Source organism: Talpa europaea, assembly GCF_964194135.1.
Source record: "Talpa europaea genome assembly, chromosome: 3".
Taxonomy (NCBI): domain Eukaryota; kingdom Metazoa; phylum Chordata; class Mammalia; order Eulipotyphla; family Talpidae; genus Talpa; species Talpa europaea.
This window is the reverse complement of record NC_140069.1, coordinates 62,134,892-62,162,334: the sequence shown is the minus strand read 5'-3', so window position 1 is coordinate 62,162,334 and position 27,443 is coordinate 62,134,892. Positions and strand designations below refer to the sequence as shown.

The 27,443-nt window shown below is 36.3% G+C and overlaps 1 protein-coding gene across 1 annotated transcript in view; it reads left to right on the top strand.

Annotated features, from left to right (window-relative positions):
• Nucleotides 1–27,443, top strand: part of RP1 (RP1 axonemal microtubule associated) — a gene marked incomplete at its 3' end in the record, with an annotated part of 246,194 nt that overhangs the window by 203,957 nt on the left and 14,794 nt on the right. Inside the window, exons 17-18 of the mRNA XM_084230564.1 lie at nucleotides 4,308–4,507; nucleotides 6,636–6,722. Coding sequence (XP_084086690.1) covers nucleotides 4,308–4,507; nucleotides 6,636–6,722 — 287 coding nt within the window. The remainder of the gene's footprint in view (nucleotides 1–4,307; nucleotides 4,508–6,635; nucleotides 6,723–27,443) is intronic.

Here is a 27,443-nt window from a genome sequence, read left to right as displayed (position 1 = left end):
TATTTAGGGATATTCCAAATGTGTGTGTCAATTATTGTAGATTCTCCATCAAATATTCTGAATTCAGAACATTTTAAACCTTTAGTAGACAAAAGTAATTGCTTTTACAATTCTCAAATAGATAAATTTATGTTCTGAAACTAATGGACTTTGGTTCATTAAACAAAAATCATGATATTAGATGGTATTTATTTTTTATTGATAACAGCACTAACATTAAAAAATTATTCCATACCATATTAAGTTATCAATTTTTGTAACATGAATGCACTCTTGCAATGTATATTTGTGTAAATGTGCTTGTGAAAATGTTAGGCCAGGAAGAAGATGCTTTAGAAATCATCAACTTATTTGCAGACTAAATCAAACAAATAGGCTAAACACAGACACACATACACACACCTGTGCACTCATGTAGGTACACATAGATTTCCCAAGAAACTAAAACCAGGTGACAATGGTCTCTTGATCTCATTGTAGTATTTGTTTTTTGTTCATTGTTCAGCGTTAATTTTTCACTGTCTTGTCTCAGTCTCTCCCTGATATATAAAATTTACACTGGACTTTGTAACACACAGATCATATCACTACCAAATTTAGAATCTTGACTGCTCCCCATTCCTTGTGCAAAGTTATATGCCAACTCCCTTACAGCTTGCCCAGTGCCTCTCACGGTGTCATTTTCTCTCCTTTTCTCACATAACATCTCATGTGCTGTCATAGTCAACCACCTATCAACAAGTACAGTTCTTCGCACTTGCTACTTCAAGCCTTTGTGCTTGCTGGATATGCTGTTCCCTCTATTTGCTTTTCCCTTTCTATTTCTGCAAAATTCTGATTCATCCTTCTACATCCAGTAATAAGTTTCCATTGATGAACTTTTCCTGCACATCCTTGCACTGTTAGTCACTCCTTACTATCTGCTATATCTGAACCTCACAATAGTTCTTTTATTTTCTATGAATGTGTCTGCATGTTTGAAATTCAAATATATGTCTTCTCCACTTGGTTGTGTCTATCTCCAAGGTGAGACTTTCATTATTTATCTTTTCTTTCTTTCTTTTTTTTTATATATGTCTAACAGGCTTTTTATTTTATTTTATTTTTTTTATTTAAATTTTATTTTTATATTCCCCATGCAATTACAACCCCCTTATTTTGACCCCAATCCCTCCTTTTTCTGCCCCCCCCCAAACCCCATAGAGTGTCTCTGGTTCATAGTTGTTTGTTGATTTTGATTTTTACTTTCTTATAGTTATTCTTTTTCCTGGTCCCTTATTTAAGTTTTCTAGATTCCTGCTAAGAGTGAGACCATCCGGTATTTTTCTTTTTCTTTCTGGCTTATTTCGCTGAGCATGATCCCTTCCAGCGCCATCCATGTTGCTGCAAATTGCATGTGTTTATCTTTTTTGAATGCTGAGTAATATTCCATGGTGTATATACACCACATCTTCTTGATCCAGTCATCTATTTTGGGGCATTTGGGTTGTTTCCAAAGCTTAGCTATTGTAAATAGTGCTGCTATAAACAGGGGTGCAGGTGCTCTTTGGAACTGATGTTTCTGTGTCCTTTGGGTAAATACCTAGGAGTGGAATTGCTGGATCATATGGAAGCTCTATGTTTAGTAGGTCCAGAAATCTCCACACAGCTCACAGCTCTCCATAGTGGTTGGACCAGTTTGCACTCCCACCGACAGTGCAGGAGAGTTCCTTTTTCTCCACAATCTCGCCAACATTTGTTGTTGCTAGTTTTTTTAATATGTGCCATTCTCACTGGTGTAAGATGGTATCTCATTGTAGTTTTGATTTGCATTTCCCTGATTACAAGTGATGTTCAACATTTTTTCATATGCCTGTTGGCCATTTGCATTTCCTCTTCAGAGAAGTTTCCTTTTAGCTCTTCTGCCCATTATTTTCTTTGTTTTTGTTGAGTCTCATCATCTCTTTGTAGATTTTTGTGATCAGTCCTTTATCATTACTGTTGTGTGCAAAAATGTTCTCCTAGTCGGTGGGGTTTCTCTTTGTTTTGGTTATTGTCTCTTTTGCTGTGCAGAAGCTCTTTAATTTGATGTAGTCCCAGCTGTTGATCTTTGCCTTCACTATCACTGCTTTAGGTGATGTGTCTATAAAGATGTCTTTGATGTGCATATCACGTAGTGTTTTGCCTATATTTCCTTCTATGTATTTCATGGTTTCAGGTCTTATGTCTAGTTCTTTAATCCATTTTGAGTTGATTTTTGTGTATGGTGTGAGGTACCTCATTATTTATCTTTTCAAGCATCTAATCTTTGCTATCAATATTGATAGCACAATGAACCAAACACAATGTCCAGTGAATAATAATAGGAGCTAAATACATTTTCTTAATTTGGCTAAGAATTAATATTTTAAATAACCAGGATATTTATAAGATATTAAGTTAATAATTTTAATTCTAAAGAATTTTCCACTGATCTTAACCACTGACTACTCTTTGGGACCTATTGATATGCTATATAGTTTTCTTTAGTAAAGAAATCTTATTTCATTCTTGTCTAGGATTTGAAGATATTCCAAGTGTGTTTACAAGGTTTTTCATTGTGGTTGACTAGAAATATCATACATGGTGGTCAGGTGTTCATATACAATATTTCAGTTTTGAAAATTAGATTCTATCATAACATTTTGTTGGAGAAGGTTTTCTGATCTTTTCCAGTCAACTACTATTGATGATAATGCATCCAGAAAGGCATGAGATTCAAACTTGCTCTGCCTGGGTGTGAAACTTAGTTCTTATTTTTAATTGCTGTGTAACTGAACAAATTAACATCTGGGTCCCAGTTTGTTCACCTGTTTAATAGAATTAGTGTGAGGACCAAATAAGGTTGACATGATAATGGGTATTAAGTGGCTAGTACAATTCTTAACACAGTATTTAATTTTGTGTCCTGAGGATCATGGGGCACCCATCTAACTTGTTCAAATGTGGAGGCTTCAGAGTTAGATATTTCATTGTTTACTCATTAGTTGATTTGTATATACTATTTAATGTCTTCCTCATCTTATAAAATTGGACATCATAATTTGATTTAATTCATGGTATGAGAAACGCATATAAAAATTTCAGTACAGAATGTAACATAGAGAAAGGATTTAATAAATGGTGACTATTATTATTGTGATTGAAGGAATAATTCCCACTCTTATAATGACAGAGTTTAGCTATGAGACAAAAGATGAGGTACTTGTAAAAATGAATGTCAGTTCTCTTTTAGCATTCACACTTTTTTGCATAGTTTTTGTTTTAAAATTTGTTCATTATAGCTGGAAAGTAGCTGTTTATTCAGTGAGTTTGTTGTCTCTTTTTGATGCTGTAATGATAAGAACCTACTTGCTGCATAGGGTTTCCTATAGTTTTAAGCCATATAATGAAAGTTGACTCGTCTTTGTTTCCTTCTACCCATTTCAAATGAAGAACTTTCTCTCATTATCAAAGTCTGTAATATTGCTAACTGAAATTATCATTTAAGAATTGGCATGCATTTGTTGATGCAATTCAGATAACCAAGATAGAGTAATTTAGGAAGTAATCTGTGCATGTATGTCCCAGTATCTCCTTAGATGAGAAAACAGGTCAAAGAGAGAGAAAAGACAACAATTTCATTTGGTAAGTTGACTTCATTAACATCATACAAAGTGGCTGTTTGGGAATAGCTAGCTGATGGAGACTGCCTTATAAGATGCTGCTCTGCAGTTTTATCCTCTTAGACTAATCCGTTCTTATGGTAATCATTTCCATCTGTGACAATGCTCACTTTAGTTCCAAATCTTTCATTAACCTCTCCAGTAGCATATCTTTTTCAGAAATATTTCAGAAGAAATTTTTCTCTCTCCTCAATTTGCTATTTTTACATCTCACTTGATAATATGTTTTAATCCCATTTTTCTTTTGTTGCTTAATATTGTAGTATTCTGTCCAAAAATTGTAACTCAGGCAGGCAGAATTATAAAAAAAAAAATCTTTGGACATAGAACTGCAAATTCCAGCATGTGTCCATGGTATAGGGTTGAGGGTAAGTGAAAGATTGCCAGGATTTTCAGATGTTTGTTATTCTAATTTAACTTATTTCATAATTCAGTTTCAGATGACCACAAACTTGCTATGGAGAGACAAGCACAAATCAACTCTCAAGACTTGTAGTTCAGTGTCTTCCTGCCCTGTCTTACCCCTCCCTGACATGTTTTTATATCCTTGGGCTCCATGTGATAAAGAATTCTGTCAATATGATGTGGAACTGATCTGACACTAATGCCCTTTTTCTCCCATAGAAGAAATTAGACTTTCCCAAAGTAGTGAGACAATTCTGTCAGAAGATGAATGGAAGGTATTAGTGCTGACAGGAAACACAGGCACTCAAGCCAATGTCACACTCTGGGTATATGGAGATGAAGGAGTCAGTGGACCAGTAAGTCTTAGCAAGGGCAACCCAGAGAAGCTCTTCCTTCCAAGACAGGAGGATGAATTTAAGGTAAACAATATTAGTAGTAATATTGTACTTTGAACATTTCAAAGCTATTACTATAATACAGAAAGATGTGAGAGTGTGGTATGTATGTATGTGTGTGTGTGTGTGCCCTGTAGAAAATAAATCTCTGATCCATTAGCATCCCCATAAGTTATCTTAATGTGTAGTGCAGTTGTCAAAGAAAACTTTTTTTCCCCTCTCTTATCTTATAAAAGAAAGGAAAGTTGTACAAGAAAATTGCTTTCCAGCACTATGAAGCAGTCCATAGCCACTGTAGCGCGAGTTTGATCCCCTGCCAGGGAGCTAGCCTCCACATGGTGCAGCAGACCTCTTCTGTCTCGACTGCTGCTCCCCTCAGCAGTTTATTTCAGTACATCTGCCTCTTCTGTTCCCCACTCTTTCTCTGGTGAATCCGCTCACCCTCCCCGCACCTCTGGCCTGCATCCCAGTTCTTGTATGCATAAATAAATAAATCTTTTTTTTTTTTTTTAAGAAAATTGCTTTCTTTAAAGACAGTTTGTTTTAGGCCATTGATTTGAAACTGGTCCCATAAACCATTACCTTCAGCTCAAATTATAACCAGATTATAAAACATTTAGAGATTCTCCTGGTAATGAAAACCTTTCTGTTACATTGCATATACTTTTAGATGTTGTTCAGATAACTTGAATGGTTGTGAAATCATTTTCTTGGCATCTTCAGTGGCTGTATTTTGAACCTCTATCCATGTCCATTCAAATGTGTTTCTTTTCTACTCAGTAGCAGAGAGCCCGGGCTGTATCATTTTATTATTGGCCACCTTTCCTAGTTCCGCAAGGCTTTGGGCAAATTTCAGTTAGAATAGTTGCATTCCACTTCACTAATTCATCCTACCCCATTAAGTGTAAGCTCAGTGTTGGCTTGATGCACTATTAAACAGCAGTTGTTCTCCATGGAGCGTATTGTTGCGGTATTCTAAGACTGGCTAGAGATTAGAGAATGATTGCAGCCAATACAAAACACTAGAAAACCAAGTTATTTAAAATCGCATTACTGGGGGCCTCCCCGGTGGCGCAGCGGTTGAGCGCTGGGCTGCGAAGCTGCCTGCAGCCTCTGCAGCACCGGTTCGATCCCTGGCTGCCGAACGAGGGTCCCACATGGCACTGCAGACCTCTCCTGCTGCCCGCTGCTCCCCTCAGCAGTGTACTTCGTCACTCTGCCTGTTCTGCTCCCCACTCTGGCTCTGGTGAATTCTCTCACCCTCCCACGCTTCTGACTGTACCCAGTGCTTGTATAAATAAATAAATAAATCTTAAAAAAAAATAAAAGGAAACATTTAAAAAAAAATAAAATTGCATTACTGGCAATCACTCATACTCAGATAACCTGTAAATCTTCAGATCAGTGCTTGTCATTCTACCTTTGCAATGATTAAATTTTTAGTTCAGAAGCATTTTGGCGCAAATGTACAGGCAGTCATACAATATGTGCATTTCTAAAGATTATGTGGAGATGATTGTTTAAAATTCAAAATCTTTATGTTGTGGTTAGATTCCTAGTCTGACCCACAAAGTCTATTACTACTTATACCTTGCGGTGTATTTATTTATATGCAGAAAATCCTGCCAATGTTTTTCTGGAAAAATTTACTCAGGATGCAATCTTGGAATATATGATTCTCAATTTGATTGTACATTGGAATCACTTGGGGGAACTTTAAAAACCTTTTCTTTTTTTTAACCGCTGGAGATTCTGGTTTATTTCATCTAAGTGCTGTCTGAGATTTGAGGTTTTTAGAAGTTCCCCAAGTGATTCTAAAGTGCAGCCCAATTTGAGAATACCAGTGCTAGCATAGACTGTAAATCAGGTAAACTGGGTTGGCAACTTCTCTTTCCATACGCTCAACGTATGACCTTGAAGATGTTATTTATTTTCCTCTGGCCAGCATCATTTTCATATATAGAAAGGAGGCAATGGTATTTGTTCTTTCTAAATTCCAGGATAGTCTGATGACAAAAAGAGAAAAAAATATATGTGTGCATTTTTTAAAAATCAACTACTGGGAACAAAACAAGTGTGTATAGTAAGAAAAGAATTTTTCAATGTGCATAATTTATAACATCTGCTCATTTTTTCTTTGCATTTCATTTAGGTTGAAATAAGAAACGTTGGGAAGATATATAAGATAAGGATAGGACATGATGGAACGAGCAAGCAACCTGAGTGGAACTTACAGAGGGTAATTTTTTTATTTGTACTTAATAATTACTCTATGATAAAAATAATCAGGTTTCCTAAAGCAATGTGAAAGATTATATATTTTTCTAATTGTTACATGATGTGAACAAAATTTTTCTGCCCGTAACACTCAACTTTTATGGTTATATTTGCAATCTGTGTTCACAGGAGATCTAAGGAATATAGTAAATTATAAGGATAAAAAATGAGTTGTTATTTGTTCATCATTAAATGAACACTGAGGTGGTTCATCTTCTTCAAGGCTTTTTTTAATAAATGTATTTCATAAACTCACTTGTGAGCTCTTTTTCTATACACATAATAATAATAATAATACAATAATATCAATAGCAACAATAAGTAGTCATTATATTCCAACTGTCTTACAAACACTATCATTTTTCTGTTGCCTAACAGGAATTCTTGGATTAATATTCCTGTTTTATGCATGAGAAACTGAAGATTATTCAAGTTAAATAACTTGGTTAGGGTCACTTAATAAATTTTCACTTAATAAATGGACTTGAAGGACAACGTCTTAAGCATTATTGTTGAGCCTTCAGTTTTTCTTTAAAATTAGCAATTAAATTCTTGGAAGTCAGAGATTTATGTACAGAAGGTTATTATTGTGGAGCCAGATAACATGATTTGAATTCTAGAACATCTCTGTTTTCTAATTTTAAGTATGACATTGGTCATTGATTCATTTATATTACCTGATATGCTATTTTAAAATATTTGAAGTTTATCACTGATAGAATCTAGAATATTTATCTTTTTTTTCATTAAAAATGGCATCTTTCTGTGCTTTTTATTATTGTGTCTTTGATTGTAGAATGAAAATCAATGAGACTAAGTTAACTTTATGGGAAAGTTTATTCCTCTATTTTTTAGCACATAAATAATATAATGAAAACTGTTATTCTTAAAGCATAGGAGCAGGTAATTGAGCAAATAGTATTTCCTGAACACCAAATATATGCCCTGCATTGTGCTAAATGCTGCAGAGATGGGAAGGAAATCATATGTTAAGCTTTAAATTTTTTTTTCTACTCAGAAACATTGAAAGACTTCACAGGAGTGACCAAAAAATCACTGTTTAGGAAGAAGATACAATATGCATAGAATCTGTAAAGTTTAATAGAATTACAAATTATGTACATTTGAATTACTGGGAAAGATAAGTCAGAACATTTAGCAAGAGATTTAACAATGAGTTAAATTGATGTAGAATTGCTAATATGAAATGTTTTCTCATGGACCTTTGCGTGAGAAGAGAGTTCAGGGATATAGCAGTATCATGATAGAGTGAATCTTCAATAGGATGGAGAAACATCCCCAAGCAGAGGTATTCAAAGAAAAGAATATTCAGTTCACAGAACCAAGAAAGACAGCTTCCCTCCTCTCATTGGTGATAAAAGTTTCTGTGAAATGCAAACTGGTTAGAATATTAGTCTATTTAACAAATGAATAATTAGAACTGTAATTAAACCACTAAAGTAATGTAAAATAAGGGAATTTTCTTAGAGTTTACTTTTTTCTGTTTTATTTTAAATTAATTTTAAATTCATAAAAAATTGCAAGAGTGGAATAAAATCTTTGATCTCATCCAGATTCCCAGTTGTGTTTTTCTTTCAAAAGATTAGCATTTATTTCAATGATGGGATTATAGTTTTTGCCACTTCTTTAGACTTTAACTTTCAAAACTACTAAAAGTAATTTAATTTTTAATTAAAAAAAATAGTCCAGATGAATGTTGAAACTAGAGAAGCTACCACAATCCTGTTGCTATGGAAGTGTCAGTGTGCTAGGGGAAAAAGGATGTCCTGAACAAACTCCAGAAATAGGTTTTATGAGCCCCACCCCCATTCCAGATCAAAGGTATCCAAGACACCAAGAACTACAAATGACATAATGTATCATCACTGAAGGGAGGATTGCTGGGGCCTGAGGGTGGAGTTAAACAGCCAGGTTTGGTATAAAACTAGACATGTGGGCCTTGGGGTTCTCTCGGTTTTTTGCCAGCTCTTAGCGTGCTATTGGGGATTCCAGCTCAGCGGAACTGGTAGGACACATTCGTGAATTTATCCCCCTCTCTTTCTCCCTAAGTTATTCATTTCTTCATTTTTTCTTCTTCTGTAAATAAGCCCTTTATTAATCTTTTTGTATGTGCCTGCAGTTGAATATGAGGATCCACAGTCAGGCCACCCATTTCATATTGGGGTTGCCCTGTAACAAGTGGTTAAGACCCCTTCCCTTGAGAACTAACGCAAAAGTAAATGGACCATTTTTTTTTTACATTTTCTTTTATTTATATTTATTTTTTATATCATTGTTCATTTTGTATAATGTTTTATCTCTCTCCTCGGGTGTAATCCCCATAAAATTCCCACCATCAAATCACCCATGAATTGTCACCATATTCTCTTGAGCTCTGCCTGTCCCTGTTTTGATCCCTGTTCTTACCCCTCCCTTGCTGTATGTCTCAGATTTATAGTTTTCCTAATAGCTTTGTCTTTTTTTTCTTACCCCTTGTTTGGTTTCCTTATGGTCTTCCTATAAGTAAAACCATTGGTAGTTTTCTTTATCCTTCTGACATATTTCACTGAGCATAATCCCTTCCAGCTCCATCTGTGTTGCTGGAAATGGTATGAGTTTATCTTTTTTGATTGCTGAATAGTATTCCATTTGTATATAACATCTTCTTGATCCAGTCATGTGTTTTTAGGTATTTAGGTTGTTTTCATATTTGCCTATTGTAAATCATACTTAAATAAACATAGGAGTGCAGGTTTCCTTTGAAATTAATGTTTTTGTATCCTTTGGGTAACAACTCTAGAAATGGAATTGCTGGGTCATAGTGTAGATCCATTTTTAATAATTTGAGAGTCCTCTACATAGTTTTCCATAGTGGTTGAACCAGTTCGTATTCCCACTAGCAATGTAAGAGGGTTCCTTTTTCTCCAGATTCTCACCAGCATTTGTATTCATGTTTTTTTTTTTTAATGTGGGTCATTCTTATCAATGTGAGGTAGTATCTCATTGTGCTTTTGATTTCCATTTCCCTGATTGTAAGTGATGTTGAAACATTTTTTCATATGCCTGTTAGCCAGCTGCATTTCCTCTTTGGAAAAGTGTCTTTTCAGCTCTTCTATCCAGTTTTTGACTGGATTATTTATTTTCTTTTTGTTGAGTTGTAGATATTTGATATAAGTCCCTTGTTAGTTGTATGAAGTACAAATATTTTTTTCTAATCTGTAGGGTGTCTCTTTGTTTTGGTTACTATCTCTTTTGCTCTACAGAAGCTTTTTAGTGTCACTATTTAGAGGATAGTGTCACTGTTTTTGTGTCCTTTGGGTAGATCCCTAGTAGTGGAATTGTGGGATTGTAGGGTAGCTTCATTTTTAGTAGACTGAGGAACCTCCAGACAGCTTTCCACAGTGGTTAGACCAGTTTGCACTCACACCAGCAATGTAGGAGAGTCCTTTTTCACCACATCCTCACCAACATTTGTTGTTGCTTGTTTGTTTGATATGTGCCATTCTTACTGGTGTAAGGTGGCATCTCAGTGTGGTTTTGATCTGCATTTCCTGATTTTAAGGGATGTTGAACATTTTTTTCATATGCCTGTTGGCCATTTGCATTTCCTCTTTGGAGAAATGTCCTTTAAGTTCTTCTGCCCTTTTCCTGACTGGATTGTTTATTTAGTTTTTTGTTGAGCCGTATGAGTTCTTTGTATATCTTTGTGATCAGTCCCTTATCCATTGGATGGAGTGCAAAGATTTTTTCCCTAATCAGTGGGGTGCCTCTCTGTTTTGGTTAATGTCTCTTTTGCTGTGCAGAAGCTTTTCAGTTTGATGTAATCCCAGGTGTTTATCTTTCCTTGACTTTCTTTGCTTTGGGTGATGAGTCTTTAAAGATGGTACTGATGTGTATGTCTTGTAGTGTTTTACCTATATTTTCTTCTATATATTTTATGGTTTCAGGTCTTATGTCCAGTTCTTTTATCCATTTTGAGTTGATTTTTGTGCACAGTGAGAGGTCGTGGTCTAGTTTCATTGCATGTAGAGGTCCAGTTTTCCCAGCACCATTTATTAAACAAACTATCCATGTTCCATTGCATATTCTTTGCTCCTTTGTCAAAGATTAGTTGTTCATATAAGTGTGGCTTTATTTCTGGGCTTTCTATTCGGTTCCATTGGTCTGTGTGTCTGTTTTTATTTCAGTACCAAACTGATTTAATTATTATGGCTTTGTAGCATAGTTTGAAGTTTTGAAGTGTGATACCTCCTTTCTCTGTTGTTTTCATCATCAGAAGGGCTTTGGCTATTCATGTTTTTTTTTGTGGTTCCATATGGATTCCATCAGTATTTATTCTATTTCTTTGAAGAATGTCATTGGGATTTTTATTGGAATAGCATTGAATCTGTATATTGCTTTTGGGAGGATGGCCATTTTAATAATGTTGATTCTTCCAATCCATGAACAGGGGATGTCTTTCCATTTCTTTGTGTTTTCTTCAATTTCTTTGAACAGTGTTTTATAATTTTCTTTGTATAGATCTTTCACCTCTTTTGTTAGGTTTATTCCCAAGTATTTGATTTTTTTTGGCTTCAATTATAAAAGGGATAGTTTTCTTGATTTCTTCTTCTTCCAATTGATTGTTTGTATATAGGACAGCTACTGATTTTTGTGCGTTGATTTTGTATCCTGCTACTTTACTGAACTGGTTGATTATTTTGAGTAGTTTTTATGTGGGGATTTAGGGTTTTCTATGTATATTATCATATCGCCTGCAAATATTGACAGTTTTACTTCTTCTTTCCCTATTTGGATTCTCTTGTCTTATTGCCTTGGCTAAGACCTCCAAGAGTACCTCCAGTATCTTCACCATTGAAGAGCAGTGGTGAATAGGACATCTTTGTCTTGTTCCTGATCTTAAAGGAAAGGCCTTCAGCTTTTTGCCATTGAGAATAATGTTGGCAGTGGGTTTGTCATATATGGCTTTCATCATGTTAAGGTATGTTCCTTCTATCCCGAGAATTTCAAGGGCCTTCATCATAAATGGATGTTGGGCTTTGTTGAATTCTTTCTTAGCATCTATTGATATGATCATATGGTTTTTATTTTTCTTTTTGTTGATATGTTGGATTACACTTAATAGATTTTCATATGTTGAACCATCCTTGTGCCCCTGGGATGAATCCCACTTGATCGTGGCATACTAACCCTTTGATGCATTGTTGGATTCTGTTGGCAAGTATTTTGTTGAGGATTTTTGACTAGCTAATATGTTAATTCTTGCTTTTGAGCTCTCCAGGCCTATGGAGAGTTCTGGGAGAGGTGAAACAATGTGAGATCCAAAGGAACCACTTTGACCTATAAATAGGAAGTTAAATGTTGACACTGCAATGATATATCAAAGAGAAAATAATGAACTTCTTATAGGTCTGGCCTTCACCAGTGATACAAAATTATAATAAACTGCAGTGATACACAATTTTAATAAACTGTGCCTTCTGTTTTCATAGCAAACATATGAAATCGAGATGGCAATTAAAGGTCCAACTGCATGTTCAAGCGCTAATAGCAGTAGGTTACCATCAAGTAGGATACATATGTAGCCTAGAGGAACTGGGAGTGCTTTGTGGAAAAGAATTTTAGAGGAGAGAGATTTGAGTAAAGGCCAAGCAAGGAAAGGATAGTGAATGGAAAGTTATTTAGAAATTGCTTATTTCAGTTTTTAATACTTCACATGAATTATCATGAAATATGTATAATTACATATGGGAAATAATTTATTCTCTGATGAGAAGGTAAATGTCTATTTGCAAAGTAAAACTGATTTCTTTGTATTTGAGTGGTCTTTAAATAGCCTGGAATTTTTCAGACACAAGTTGCTTGACCTTGTTCAGGTAGAATATAAATATATTGATTTAGAGATCTTTCATCACCATGTCTTGCATTCCTACTCAAGCATGTAGAAAAAATTCTGTGCATAGGATTACCATCTTCTTTTTTAATATTTATTTTAATTTTTGAGATTACAGTTTTTGTGTTCCATATTTTCCACTCACCTGCTACCACAACTATGTAGCATCTTCTGTTTGATAATTAAACTCCAGCCATTTGCTCTCTTTTGATATTTCACAATTGTGATGGAAATTTATCTAGACACAAAATAAAAGTTTTATTCATCTTTATGTACTTCTCAGTGGTACAGTTTAGTAATTTCTATGTCTTCTATAGATTCCTCCATATCAATGTTTAACTTTTTTATTAGAACTTTTCTTTTTTCTTACATGGACTAGTAGAATTCTAGTCAAATTAACTCTAGATCTTTCAGGAAAAGTAAGGACCATGTAATTTTAATTTTATATATTAATGTGTTTGAATGAGATTGAGGGGACAACAGACCTTTCCTTTTTGAACTTTGTGCTAAAATAAATAATAATACAGATGTACAAAGGTTTAAAATTGAACTCATATTCAAAGTATCCCATCATGTACTGCCGAAGCACCTACTCTGTGGAAGTATTTCAGTTAAAAGTTTGAGCATGCCATCTTGACTAAAATGTCATTCTTGTCTTCAAAGTGTACATTCTACAATTTACCTAACTATAAACCAGACTGTGGGTTGTTAGTTCTCCTGAGAGTTTTAATTTTTATCTGTCATATCTCAGTGGAAATCCCTTTATCACTACATCTGTCTTTCAAAATATTTACTAAAGAGCTAATTTGATTTCTTCCCTTTTCTCAAGTGCTGAGCAGAAAGGTCACGTAACCTGACTGAGGTGTTTGAACTTCAGTATTGCATTCTATTGTGTTAATGCAGACATCATAAACACTATTATATGTCTGTTTCTGTCCGTTATTTTTACTTGGTTTAATACTACTTGGTTGAACTTTCTTTAAGTAATTTAGAAATTTTATGTTTCTGAGAGTGAGTTTTTAAGGTAATATTTTCTTATGAAACAACTAATATTTACTGCTATAAATAAGAGGGAGCTCAGTGAATGAACTCTAGTTTCTATTGAGTTCAACCTAAATGGTTTTTATTCATTGAGGAACTTAAAACAAATGCTGAAGATTTGTATGCTAAAGGCACTGCTTTTCCTTAAGCACTTAATTTGTTTTTTAAGGGAAAATGTGTATATGTTTCAATGAAAAAATATCTTTGGAAACTCAGCCTTTTTCTTTTTCCACATCTATCTCAACATAAGGTTTGACTTTGAAGTTTAATATCAGTGCTTTTTTTTCCTCACCCATACTGGCTTTTTTATAGTGCTCACATTTGGCATCTTTATATCAGAACTAAAGCACTAGTCATGACTTTGAATCTTTTTTGTATAGATGAAAAGTATACTCGATGATGCCTGCTCTGAAAGCCAAAAGGAAATGCCATTTTAAAAAAGAGAATGGTAGTTTTATAATGATCAAAGGCTCTTTTTGTGAACTGAGAAAATGTGAAAGTCTGCCATTGATTTTTTTCTCCATAAATAATGATGAACTGTTTACAGTCACTAATTTCTTATAATGAACAATGAAAGCACTGATAGGATAACATTGATTGGGGAAAATAGTGCATTCTGACAAGATGCAAGATGTTGAAATTATTCTTATTGTCCCAAGTTAAATGGGTGAAACCATGCTTTTTTTGGTTTACATTTAGATTTTTAGCAAGGAATAGCTACTCCATTTCATGATATTCTGGCATTTGGGATTATCAGTCTAGTGATAAATTTTTATATCATTCAGTGTTTAAAAAGTATTATTCTTAATCATATTTTAGCTACCACTTTGGAGGCCTGACTTGCAATTTAGCCACATTAATGCACATTAGTTGGTTATGTTATCCAACATCCAAAATACTGTTATAAAATACTAATCCAAGTCATTGAATTTATTTTAGGTAACAGATAGCTTGGGCCCAAAATAAATTGGCTATGGCTGGAAAGAGCCTTAGTAATTAACCATGAAAATTAAAAAAAAAAGATAGGGATATATTTTAGCAAATATTATTATACTAAATGAATAATTTTGTTTGAATCAAAAGTTTTCTATTGTTCTCTAGAATGGGCTTTTTCAAATTGAGGTTAAAAGTTAGATTTGAAATCAAAGTTCTTGAAAATGTTTAATTTCAAAGAAGTCATGTAATTAGCTTTTCTTGGAGATTTCCCAATTGTAAAGTAGAGCTCATCAATACTGCCCATATCTCACAAACTGTAACTATAAGCTGAAAAGTTAAATAAAACTTAATGAGAACTTTTGATAACCCCACCAACATGTTCCTCCTTTAGTGTTATTTATATGAATAGATTATTGCCTTCTACCTAGTCATCCAAACAACAACTCTACAAATTTTCCTGGATTGTTTTATTTCCTCAGCCTCTAAAATCTACTCCCTCAGAAATCCATTGTTAATTCATTTGCTGAAACATATATTGATTTTGTATTTTCCTCCATCTTACTATAATTACTTTATTCCACACTGCCATACTTTTTCTTCTTTTTACTGCAAGTCTACTAAAATAGCCTTTCAGCTATTTATTTATTCTTCACTCTCCTCAATTCCTGATTTCCAAAGAGCAGCCAGTATGATCTTTTAAAAACATCAGTCAGGTTGTTTTCTTACTCCTGTTTATTCTGGTCCCTGCCCACCTCTTTGACCATCTTTTTTTCATCTTTTTATTTTTTTTTCAGAGTGTTTGTAACTTTTTACTTTTTAAATTCAGGTAACTTTGCTTACAAAATTGCTTTTTTTATAGGTAGAAGATCTCCCCACTCAGGTGTTACCAGACCTTATTACCACCCAAGCATTCATAGTTATGCACCATCATAGTCCACTGAGCTCCCACTCTTTGTTTTCACCCTTTTCTCTGCCCTCCCTCTCTGGTAGCCTTACTTCTACAGTAAGATTTCTAGGATTTGTTGTTAGTTTGGCTGTATTTGACCTTTTGTTTTGCTTATCTATGTTCTATGTATAAGTGTGCCATCCCATATTTGTCTTTCTCCTTATTTATTTCACTCAGCATTATCCTTTCCAGTGCCTTCCATGTTTTTGCAAATGTCAAGTTTATGTTTTTAAAGAATAGAGTAATATTCCATTCCTGATCTTCCTGATCCACTCATCTGTTATGAGGCCCTTAGATTGTTTCCATAGCTTGACTATTGTAAATAGTGCTGCAGTGAACATAAGAGTGCATATTTCTCTTCAAAATAGTGTTTTGTTTTGTTTTTCATTCTTTGGGTAGGTACCTAGAATATGAATTATTGAGTCATATTGTATATCTATTTTTCGTATTTTGAGAAACATCCATACTTTTTTCCATAGGGGGCTGAACCAGTCTACAGTCCCATCAACAGCATAAGAATCTTTTTACTCCACATGCTGTCCAACACTTGTGAGCAACACTTGTTGCTAATTTAAAAAAAAAAAAAAAGCTCAAGCCACAAAGCCCTCTCTTGCTTCAGAGTGACATTTGTTGCAATATAAAGTAATTCCCTGGTTTTTCTCAGTCACTTCAGATAACACATCATTTATTGTGTATTTCTTATATGTATAGAAACTGAGCTACATGAGAATAGGAAATTTTTGTTATTCAAATGTTATAACCCCAACTCCTTGTATGGTACCTACTGTTAGTAGATACTGGATATTTGTGGAATGAATTAATAAAATACATTTTGTAATAGGGACTTCTCCAAAGAAGACATACAAATGATCAATAGACGCATGAAAAAATGTTCATCACTTATTGTCACAGAAATACAAATCAAAACCACAATGAGATACCAACTCACACTTGTGAGAATGGTCTACATCAAGAAGACCAGAAATAATAAATGTTACTGAGAATGTGGAGATAAAGGAACACTACTAAATTGTTAGTGGAAATATAGAGATTTTTCAAAAGACCACAGATGGATCTGCCATATGACCCAGGAATTCTATCTGGAGAATACAAAAAAACATTAATTTGAAAGCAAACTTGCACTCCTATATTCATTGTAGCATTGTTTACAATAGCCAAGATATGGAAACAGCCTAAATACCCCCAAACAGATGAATAGATCAAAAAAGTGTAGTACACACACACACAAACACACACACAGGAATAAATTACTCAACTATAAAAAAATAAGATAAACTCTTGACATTTGCAACAACATGGATGGATATTAATATCACTTGAAGTGAAATCTGTTAAGTGAAATCTGTCAGAAGAAGAAAGGTAACAGATGGTGCCACATATATGTGGAATAAAGAAAAAACAAAAGAAAGGATCAGATAAGCCAAATGAAAAGACTAATACTTGAAAGCTCACCGTGAAATGGGTGCAACGAGAGGGAGTTGGAGAGAGGGGGCGGGATGAGAACAAAGATGGGAGGGGGTAAAAGTGTCTGTGGTGGTGGACTATGGGTACTTTGGTAGTGGGTGTACTATGGTATCAATGCCTGAAAGAGGGATCCTACACATCTATAATGGAAACAATGGTATAAACCAATATTAGCACAGTGACTCAATAAAAATATAAAAAAAAATAAAAAAACACATTTTGTTTACTTGACAAATATTTATAATATATTTTTATCAGTGAAAAATGGAGGGAAATCATCACACTTGCGTGGGAATATGCTTGTATGCCTGAACCTTGGTGTGTGTAAAGGGCCAATAAAGAAACAGAGTGTAGGGTAAATGGTTTCAGGCTTTTCTGCCCTCCTACCATTAGGTTTGCCCTACCTGATGGGGCACCTCATTTGTTACATTGCTATAAGTTGTGTTGTTTACTTCTGTGGGCCACCAGTGCAGCACTGAGATATCCCCCAAGAGAAGCAGAGGCAGGAGAGAGAACAGGAGAGAGAAGGGGAGAAAGAGGGCCAGAGAACCCAGAGTGAAGACTTACCCGGGGCTTGGAGGCCTGCTAGCCTAGTGTTGTGTGCAAAAATTTTTTCCCAGTCGGTGGGGTTTCTCTTTGTTTTGGTTATTGTCTCTTATGCTGTGCAGAAGCTCTTTAATTTAATGTAGTCCCAGCTGTTTATCTTTGCCTTCACTATCACTGCTTTGGGTGATGCGTCTGTAAAGATGTCTTTGAGGTGCATGTCATGTAGTGTTTCGCCTATGTTTCCTTCTATGTATTTTATGGCTTCAGGTCTTGTGTCTAGTTCTTCAATCTATTTTGAGTTGATTTTTGTGCATGGTGTGAGGTCGTGGTCTAGCTTCATTCTTTTGCATGTAGCGACCCAGTTTTCCCAGCACCATTTATTGAACAAACTTTCTTTACTGTAGTGTATATTCTTTGCTCCTTTGTCAAAGATTAGTTGACCATAAATCTGTGGGTTTATTTCTGGATTTTCTATTTGATTCCATTGGTCTGTGTGTCTGTTCTTGTTCCAATACCATGCAGTTTTGATGATTATGGCTTTGTAGTATAGTTTGAAGTCTGGGAGAGTGATGCCTCCATTTCCTTCTTTTTTTTTCAGGAGGGTTTTGGCTATTTGAGGTTTTTGGTGGCTCCATATGAATTTCGTCAATATTTTTCTATTTCTTTAAAGAATGACATTGAAATTTTAATTGGAATAGCATTGAATTGGAATAGCATTTAATTGATTAGCATTGGAATAGTACATTGCTTTTGGTAGGATGGCCATTTTGATAATGTTAATTCTTCCGATCCATGAGCAGGGTAGGTCTTTCTATTTCTTTGTGTCTACATCTATTTCTTTGAACAGTGTTTTATAGTTTTCTTTGTATAGGTCCTTTACTTCTTTTGTTAGGTTTATTCCCAAGTATTTGATTTTTTTGTTTCAATAATAAAAGGAATGGTTTTCTTGATTTCTTCTTCAGATTTATTGTTTGTGTATAGGAAGACTACTGATTTCTGTGTGTTGATTTTGTATCCTGCCACTTTACTAAACTGATTGATGAGTTTAATTAGTTTTTCTGTGGAGTTTTTGGGGTTCTCTATGTATATTATCATATTGTCCGCGAATAGTGATAGTTTGACTTCTTCCTTGCCTATTTGTATTTCTTGCATTCTTTCTCTTGTCTTATTGCTCTGGCTAGGCCTTCCAGTATTATGTTGAAAAGCAGTGGTGAGGGCCTCCCCGGGTGGCGCAGTGGTTGAGCGCTGGGCTGCGAGGCTGCCAGCAGCCTCTGCAGTGCCAGTTCATTCCCCAGCTGCCAGGGAGGGTCCCACAAAAAAAAAAAAAAAAAGAAAAGCAGTGGTGAGAGTGGAAATCCTTGTCTTGTTCCAGATCTTAATGGGAATGCTTTCAGCTTTTCACCATTGAGAATGATATTGGCTGTGGGCTTGTCATATATGGCCTTTATGATGTTGAGGTATGTTCCTCGTATCCTGAGAATTTCAAGGGCCTTTATCATAAATGGGTGTTGTACTTTGTTGAACGCTTTCTCAGCATCTATGGATATTATTATATGGTTTTTATATTTCTTTTTGTTGATGTGTTGGATTACATTACTTGATTTTCAGATGTTGAACCATCCTTGTGTCCCTGGAATAGAAATCCTACTTGGTCGTGGTAAATTATCTTATGGATGCATTGTTGGATTCTGTTGACAAGGATTTGGTTGAGGATTTTTGCATCAATGTTCATTAGGGAGATTGACCTGTAATTTTCTTTTTTTGTGCTTTGTTTGGTTTTGGTATTAGTGTAATGTTGGATTTGTAGAACGTATTTGGTAGTAGTCCTTCTTTTTCAATTTTTTGAAAGAGTTTGTATAGGATAGGCACTAAATCACTGCTGACCGTTTGGTAGAATTCATTTGTGAAGCCTACTGGGCCTGGACTTTTGTTTTTGGGGAATGCTTTGATTACTGCCTCATTTTGGCTGCTTGTAATTGGTCTGTTTAGTTGCTCTATTTCTTCTTTGTCCAGGTTTGGATGATTATATCATTCTAGGAATTTGTCCATCTCTTCTAGATTGTTGAATTTATTTGCATATAAGTGTTCATAGTAATCTCTGATTATTCTTTTGATTTCTACTGAGTCTGTTGTGATTTCTCCTCTTTCATTCATAATACTATTTATATGTGTTTTCTCCCATTTTTTCTTTGTGAGCCTGGCTAGAGATTTTTCAATTTTTTTTTTTTTTTCAAAGAACCAACTTTTGGTTTCATTGATCTTCTGGATTTTTTTTTAAATTTCCAATTCATTAATTTCTGCTTTGATTTTTATTATTTCCTTTCTTCTACTGGCTTTAGGGTTTTTTGTTGTTCTTTTTCTAGTTCTTTGTGATGTGAGATTAGGTTGTTTCTTTGATTTCTTTCTTGTTGATGTGAGCCTGTATTGCTATATATTTTCCTCTTATTACTGCTTTTGCTGCATCCCATACATTCTGGAAAGTGATGTCCTCCTTGTCGTTCAACTCAAAGTGTTTTTTAATTTCTTCTTTGATCTTCTCATTAGTCCAGTGGTTTTCCAGTAGTGTGGATTTCAATCTCCATGAAGTGAGAGGGTTCCTTGTTTTCTACTCATGATTTATTTCTAACTTGATGCCTTTATGATCAGAGAAGATAGTTGGAATGATTTTGATTTTCATGTATCTGTTGATGTTTGTCTTGTGGCCCAGTAAGTGATCGATTCTGGAGAATGATCTATGAACACTTGAGAAAAATGTGTACTCAGATTTTTTTGGGTACAGTGTCCTGTGGATGTTAAGTCCATGAGTTCTATGTCTTTATTTAGAGCTCTAGTGTCTTTGTTTATTTTTTGTCTCATTGATCTGTCCATTGGTGAGAGTGGGATGTTGAAGTCTCCTACTGTATGTGTATTTTCTTTAATATATATTTTTAGAGCTGATAATAATTGTCTAATATATTTTGGTGCTCCTTCATTTGGTGAATATATGTTGATGAGTGTTATGTCTTCCTGATGTATTGTACCCTTGATCATAATGTAGTGTCCATCTATATCTCTTTTTACCTTTTTTAATTTAAGTCTTTTTCATCTGATGTAAGCATGGCTGTTCCTGCTTTCTTTTTTGGTCCATTTGTTTATAGGATTGTTTTCCAACCTTTTACTTTCAATCTGTGTTTATCTTTTGTGGTTAAATGTGTTTCCTGGAAACAGCAGAAGATTGGATTTTGTTTTTTAACCAGCCTGCTACTCTGTGTCTTTTTATTGATGAGTTTAATCCATTTACGCTTAGAGTTAATATTGATATGTTGCCATCTGTATTTGCCATTTTGTTTGTCTTTTTTGTGATATTATTCCTTGCTTTATTCTATTCTTCTTGTTCATTCTTCTGTTGGTTTTGGCTTTAGGACTTCTTGTAGAATTTTTTGGAGTGGGGGTTTAGTTGTAATGAATTTCTAGAGTTTCTGTTTGTCTGAGAAGGTCCATATATTTTCTTCATAGAGGAAGGAGAGCTTTGCAGGGTGAAGTATTCTTGGTTGGCATTTGCTGTCTTGAAGTTTGCTGAATATGTTACTCCATTCTCTTCTTGCCTGTAATGTTTCTTTGGAGAAGTCTGAAGTTAATCTGATTGGTTTTCCCTTATAAGTTATCTGTTTCATCCCCCTTGCCGGTTTCATTATTTTTTCCTTATCTTGGATTTTTGCAAGCTCTACTATTATGTGTCTTGTTGTAGTTTTCTTTTCATTGTGGTAATTGGGAGTTCTTCTCGTTTCTTTTATGTCTATATTCATCTCCTTTTTCATGCTTGGGAAACTTTCTTCAGTTATCTCCTTGAATAATTTTTCAGTTCCTTTGTCTCTCTCCTCACCTTCTGGAATGCCTACAACTCTTACATTTCCTCTCTTCATGGAGTCTGATAATTGTCTAAGAGTATCCTCATACTGCTTTCATTTGCACTTCTCTCTCCTTTTCTCTTTTGGCTCTTTTTATTACTGTTTCTTCAATAGTACTGATCCATTCTTCCATTTCATCGATTGTTTTCATTGCTTTTCCCAGACTTCTTTATCTCCTCTAGTTTTCTTTTTATCTCCTGAGTTTCTTTTCTTTCCTTTTGTAAGGTCTCAATTTCATTCTTCAGTTCAGTGATTATTTGTCTCAAATCATTTTTTTTTTGTTTTCTTTCTGCTTTTTAATCATGATAATTATTAATTCTCTATCTGATAGGCCAAGAAGTTCCTCCATGTCATTGTTGAGTTCTGGTGACTGTATTTCTTTTTGTGGTGAGTCCTCCTGCCAGCTTGCTTGGTTAGTATTTTTTTCTTCTCCCTGTTGTTTGCTTTCTAAGTAGTTCTATGTTTTGGGACATTGTGCCACTGGTGTTGGCAGGCATCTCTTCGGAGTGCTCCTTTAGGGGTGTTGGAAACTGTTTACCAGACTGAGACCAGCCCTGGTAGGCCAAAACTCCATCAGGGTGTTGATGCTGTGTTGCTGTGCACTGTCCCTTACAGTTCCCTCCCTTTGTATTTAGTCAGTTCCAACAGGGAATCAGCTACTTGGTGATTTTGTTCTGGTCATGAGGTGGCACCAGAGATCCGTAATTGCTGACCTGTGCTTTTTCCCAGCGGTTCTCTGAGTAGTGGAGTGGGGGCAGAGGGGTGCACCTCAACACAGGGGCTCTTATTCAAGCTGGATGCAGTGTCTGCCCCGTGTTCACCCGGTGCTGTACCTACAGCTGTATGGATATCACGCCCTGAATTCTGCACTCTAGGTCTCAGTTCCAGGGCTATCAGATCCAAAACGCTGGCTGTCACTCTGTGCAATGCCCACTGCTATGGCATGTCTCACACCCCAGGTCCTGTGCCTGGCTCTGATTTCCAGGATGGGGTCTTGCTCCATGCCTTATTTCCCTCCTTACCTCCATTTGCATGGCCCACCCTCTCTGAGCCTGAGGGTGTTTTTGGGATACCTGGTTTCCAACTATAGGTTGTTGGTGATTTTTTCTGGTCGCTAGGTGGAGCCAGGGATCTTTCCTAGTGTCCCTCCAGAACTGTTTTCTTTCCCATGGGCCGGGGGAACAGAGTGAGAGTGGAGTGGAGCACCTCAACTGCGTGGGGGTGCTGTTTTTGCCCTGTGCCCCACCATCATGGGTATCCTGCACCTCAAATTTCTTGCCCCAGATCTCAGTTCCAAAGCCCTCAGATCCAGGACGTGGGCTCTAGCCCAGTTCAGTGTCCGCAGAAATGGTGCCTTTTGCACCCCGCTCCCAAGTCCCCGCGCCTGGTTTCTGATTACTCAGTGAGGGACGTTCACCTCAATGAGGGCTCCCGCACATCTCCCTGCAAGCCTAGGTCGCAGGCATGGGGACCTGGGCAGCTGCGATCCACATATGCTTTTCAAGCGAGTAGCTTTTCTGCACAAGCTTGCCGGCTGGCCTTGGGCTATTTGTAAGTCTCCTCGGAGTCCTGGAGCCGTTCACTCACCTCTGTGGCAATTCCTGTATGGTTCTCCACAGTTCCAGTTCACAGCATGTGGTGGCTGAAATAGTTCCTTTCCACTCACAGTCCCTCTTGATGTGTAGTTTGTTCTTGTTGATGGTTTTAGTTTGTTTTTTTTTTCCCCTCCTTTCTGTTGGTCAGAGAGTGCCGACTTTGTGGATGGGGGAGGGTAGCAGGGTTCTGAGCTTTCCTCCCTTCTAGTCCTCTTTTATTGCAACTTTTTTCTTCAGGCAGTTTGCCAGAGTTGCCCATTTATCTTTCGTGCCCCAGTTCTCCTAGGGACCTGCCGCTTTTCCTCTCTATTAACTTTTTTTTTTTATGGGAAGTCTTACTCGCAGTGTTTCCTCGCCACCATGTTGTCTCTCGCCATGTTCTTAAAATTGCCTGTGGGTGATGCCCTGCACATTGTTGAGTAAGGGTGAGTACTGAGGAACTCATCCTTGGGGGACAGGTGGGGAATGTGGCTTGTGGTGGAGCCCACAGTTGAAGAGGGGACCCAAGAGAGGCCGCATGTGGAGTTTGTATCCACAGATCCCTGTCCCATGTGCTTGTACAATGGGTTTGCCTGAGTGCAGGGGTCTGTGTGTCACATTGGTGGCTATGAAAGCCGAGTGTTCAAGTGACCACTGACAGAAACCCTGAGGATTGGACGATTCTCCCCAAAGGCTACAAAATCACCAATCTAAGAGTAGAGCATCCTGGGGGTGGATACAGTGTGTGGCTTGTGGCTGAGACCACAGCCAGAGAAGGCCAGGAAACCTGACAGCTCCTGGTGTGTGACAGCAGATGCCTGAATGGTTCCCTCTCTCCTATGAGCAGTGCCTTTGGCAGCAGAAGTGACAGATCATCTGCTGATGCCAATAATCATCTTTTGCCACTAGGTTGATGCCCTGCCTGGACATTTTTGTGTTCTGTTGTATTATTTCATTATTTACTTGTATTTTCTTTTGTGGACCATGGCTGCATGTTTTGTTTTGTTTAATTTTATATTTTATAATTATTATTTTTTTGATTTTATATATTTTTTACATCCTTTTTCATTTTTGCACAATGTATGCAGTTTCATCTTGGTTACAGTACCCATACAATTCCCACCACCCCTTCTTTTGATCCTACTCCCTCTTCCCCTCCCCCCACCCCATAGTGTGTACTGTTAAGGGAAGTTGTATATAGCTTGTGTGTAGAATGTATGGCAGAAAACCCTGAGGGGGTGGATTGTAGGGTAAATGGTTTTTAAGCTTTTTTGCCCTCCTGCCATTAGGATTGATGTGTCTAATGGGGCACCTGCATTTGTTACATTGTTATAAGTTGTACTGTTTACTTCTGTGGGCCATGGGTGCAGTATTGAGATATCTTTCAACAGAAGCAGAGGCAGGAGAGAGAAAGGGGAGAAAGAACGCCAGCCCAGAGTGAAGACTTGCAAGGGGCTTGGAGGCCTTCTGGCCTGTTGTGTACCTGGTTGCTGCACTACATGTAAAAACTCAATAAAGGCCTGAGAAAGCCACCGAGGGCTCCAAGACTCTCCTTTACCCATCTGATCTGTTTGGATCATAGAAACCTGCTCAGAGGCCTTCCACCACACAGAACTTGTAATATTTTAGAAGTTTGACAGATTCAGAGATAGTTGTTTATTCAAGGTCAGTGCCCCTTCTAATTCTTGGTCTAGTGTTCGCTGCAAGTGTCTTGGCTGCTGCTACAACATGCACTACAAGTGACTTGGATAATTTGACTTAAGTAGAATAGGAAACATCTTGAAACTTCTTGATTCCTCTGAGCATTTGAATAAAACTGGGTCTTAGGTTATTGTGGATTTATGATTATTTTTAAACTACTATTTCTTCATTTGATATGAAATCCTACTTCAGATGAACTCCATGCAGTCCCAAAAATAGCTAAACTAGGTAAGAAATTACTTTTTGAAGTTTCAAAGCATTTTGTAAATATTTTTAGTCCTTTTCATTTTCAACTACTTCTTCACTTAAACATTCTAGAAAGAACCACAGAAAAGAAAGAGTAAGTTCTAAAATGTTGTAAGAAAAAGTAGTTTTTGAGGATTTTCTAGTTCAGTGAACAGCTGGAAGCATCAGCTTCGTTTTCTCACAAATATCTAGTCAAGCATTTAATATCAAAAACCTCTAGCAGTTTATAGAAACATTCTAAAAGTTATACCAGCTTCTTTGACCAAAGATAAATTAATGCATTTGATAGTCTCTCAGTCAATTGTAAATACCATATGTGTTCCTCCTTGTACAGTCCTGTAAAAAAAAAAATAGGGTATTATCAAAAGGAACAGTGACAGAAAAAAGGTAACTTAGAGTCATATTTTGACTTGGTGTCTAATTTTTTTTTTAAATAGAATGTTTTCTTTTTTTTTTAAGATTTATTTATTTATTTATACAAGCACTGGGTTCAGTCAGAAGCGTGGGAGGGTGAGAGAATTCACCAGAGCCAGAGTGGGGAGCAGAGAAGGCAGAAGGACCGAAATACACTGCTGAGGGGAGCAGCCGGCAGCAGGAGAGGTCTGCACGCCATGTGGGACCCTCCTCTGGTGGTCAGGGAGCAGCCGGGGATGGAACCGGCGCTGCAGAGGCTGCGGGCAGCTTCGCAACCCAGCGCTCAACCGCTTCACCACCGGGGAGGCCCCTTGGTGTCTAATTTGCAAGAACATTTAGAGTGTTCTCTGAGAATACATTCAAACCTTATCCTAAAAGAAAATACATATGAGTGACATTAGTATTTGTTTCCTGTCTCTAGTACAAGATCTAGTATAATATTTTAAAGATTTTAAGTGCCCAAACTGTTGATCTGGATTGTGTATCATTTCTCCTTCAAGAAAAGCTAAAAAGATTAAGTGTGTGTGTGTGTGTGTGTGTGTGTGTGTATGAAGAGCATTTCATAAAACAAAATAGAATATAAATCTAGATGTCAGAGATTAATGTTGGGTCAATATCAATTGCTTTTAATTCTAATAGATAGGTGAAAAAAAAAAGATGTAGAACTTGAGTCAGGCAGTCAGGCAAGAGAGGGCAGCTGGCAAACTTACTCCTGCATGATCCTGTATCCCCCAGCCATACTAAAGGCCCTTCCTCTGACCTGAATGGACCAGTTTCTTGTTCCATTGGGTGACCTGATGGCATTAAAGATATACATTAAGGCCAGGTATGGAAAGGGCTATAGGTTCATCTCTGGAGGAATAAATAGATAGGATAAATAAATAAATAGAAGAGATAAAATTATAGAGAGAAGTTAGGGTGGCAGTTTAGAGAAATGCCATCCTTTTTTATGTGTTCCTTCCAGATGTTACAGAGGATCAGAATGGGAGGGAACCAATTCCAAGACAGCATTCAAGGATGATACAGTTAGGAATCTAGTAGGCAAGGTGTGATGGAGAGCTTTACCGAGGGAATTAGATGAGTGAAAGAGAGGGCTTAGAAGATAACTTTGGATTCCTGAAATCTTTGGAGTTCTCTTTATTTTGAAATTGGAGTTTTGCTCGTTGTTTATGCACCCCTTTACTAATAAACTAAAGACCCATGGGGACCAGGAGAGAGAAAATTGGAGAAGTTACTCAAGGTAGGTTTAGGGGAGGAGAGACAAAATAGGCCTTTATCTCTTATCCCAAATGGTACTAGTCAACTCATCCAAGTATATTAGGACTGAAAAATTTAGAATAGAATTATCTTTATGATAAAAAAAACCAAGCATGTGGGTGAAGTTTTTCATCTGCAGTATTAAAGAGGATGTTAGAGAATGAGGAGCCACAGTCTCAAATAATATTTAAGAATTCCAGTCTTCAATGGACTGTAGTGGACAAATATGGTTCCTTGGTGGTGGATGTGGTATGGTTACATACATCTGAGGAAACATGATCCTATATCTCTGCATCATGGACAGTGTTATAAGTAAGCCTGTGTTCCTCAATAAAAAAAAAAAAATTAGATAAAGAAGCAATTGAAGACAGTCTGACTTTAAAAGACTTTGTTTCATGCCCTTTTTGTAATGGACATTGACTATTTATTTAGCTAAGGGATATGGTTACTTATATTTCTAATGTTGAATATATTTATTATTAAAAATAAGTTGTGATAAATTGTGCTGCTACTCCCACTACTACCACCAGCAGCAGCAATAAACACTTTTAATGTTTACACACTTTCAATGGTCACATTTCGTGTTTATGTCACAAATTGGATAATTTTGTCCTAATTGAGGATATTAAGGTTCTTGAATCAATAATAAACAATATCATATAGCTGGCACTTTTTTTTTAAAGATTTATTTATTCATGCATACAAGAACTGGGGTACAGGCCAGATGCACAGGAGGATGAGAGGATTCACCAGAGAT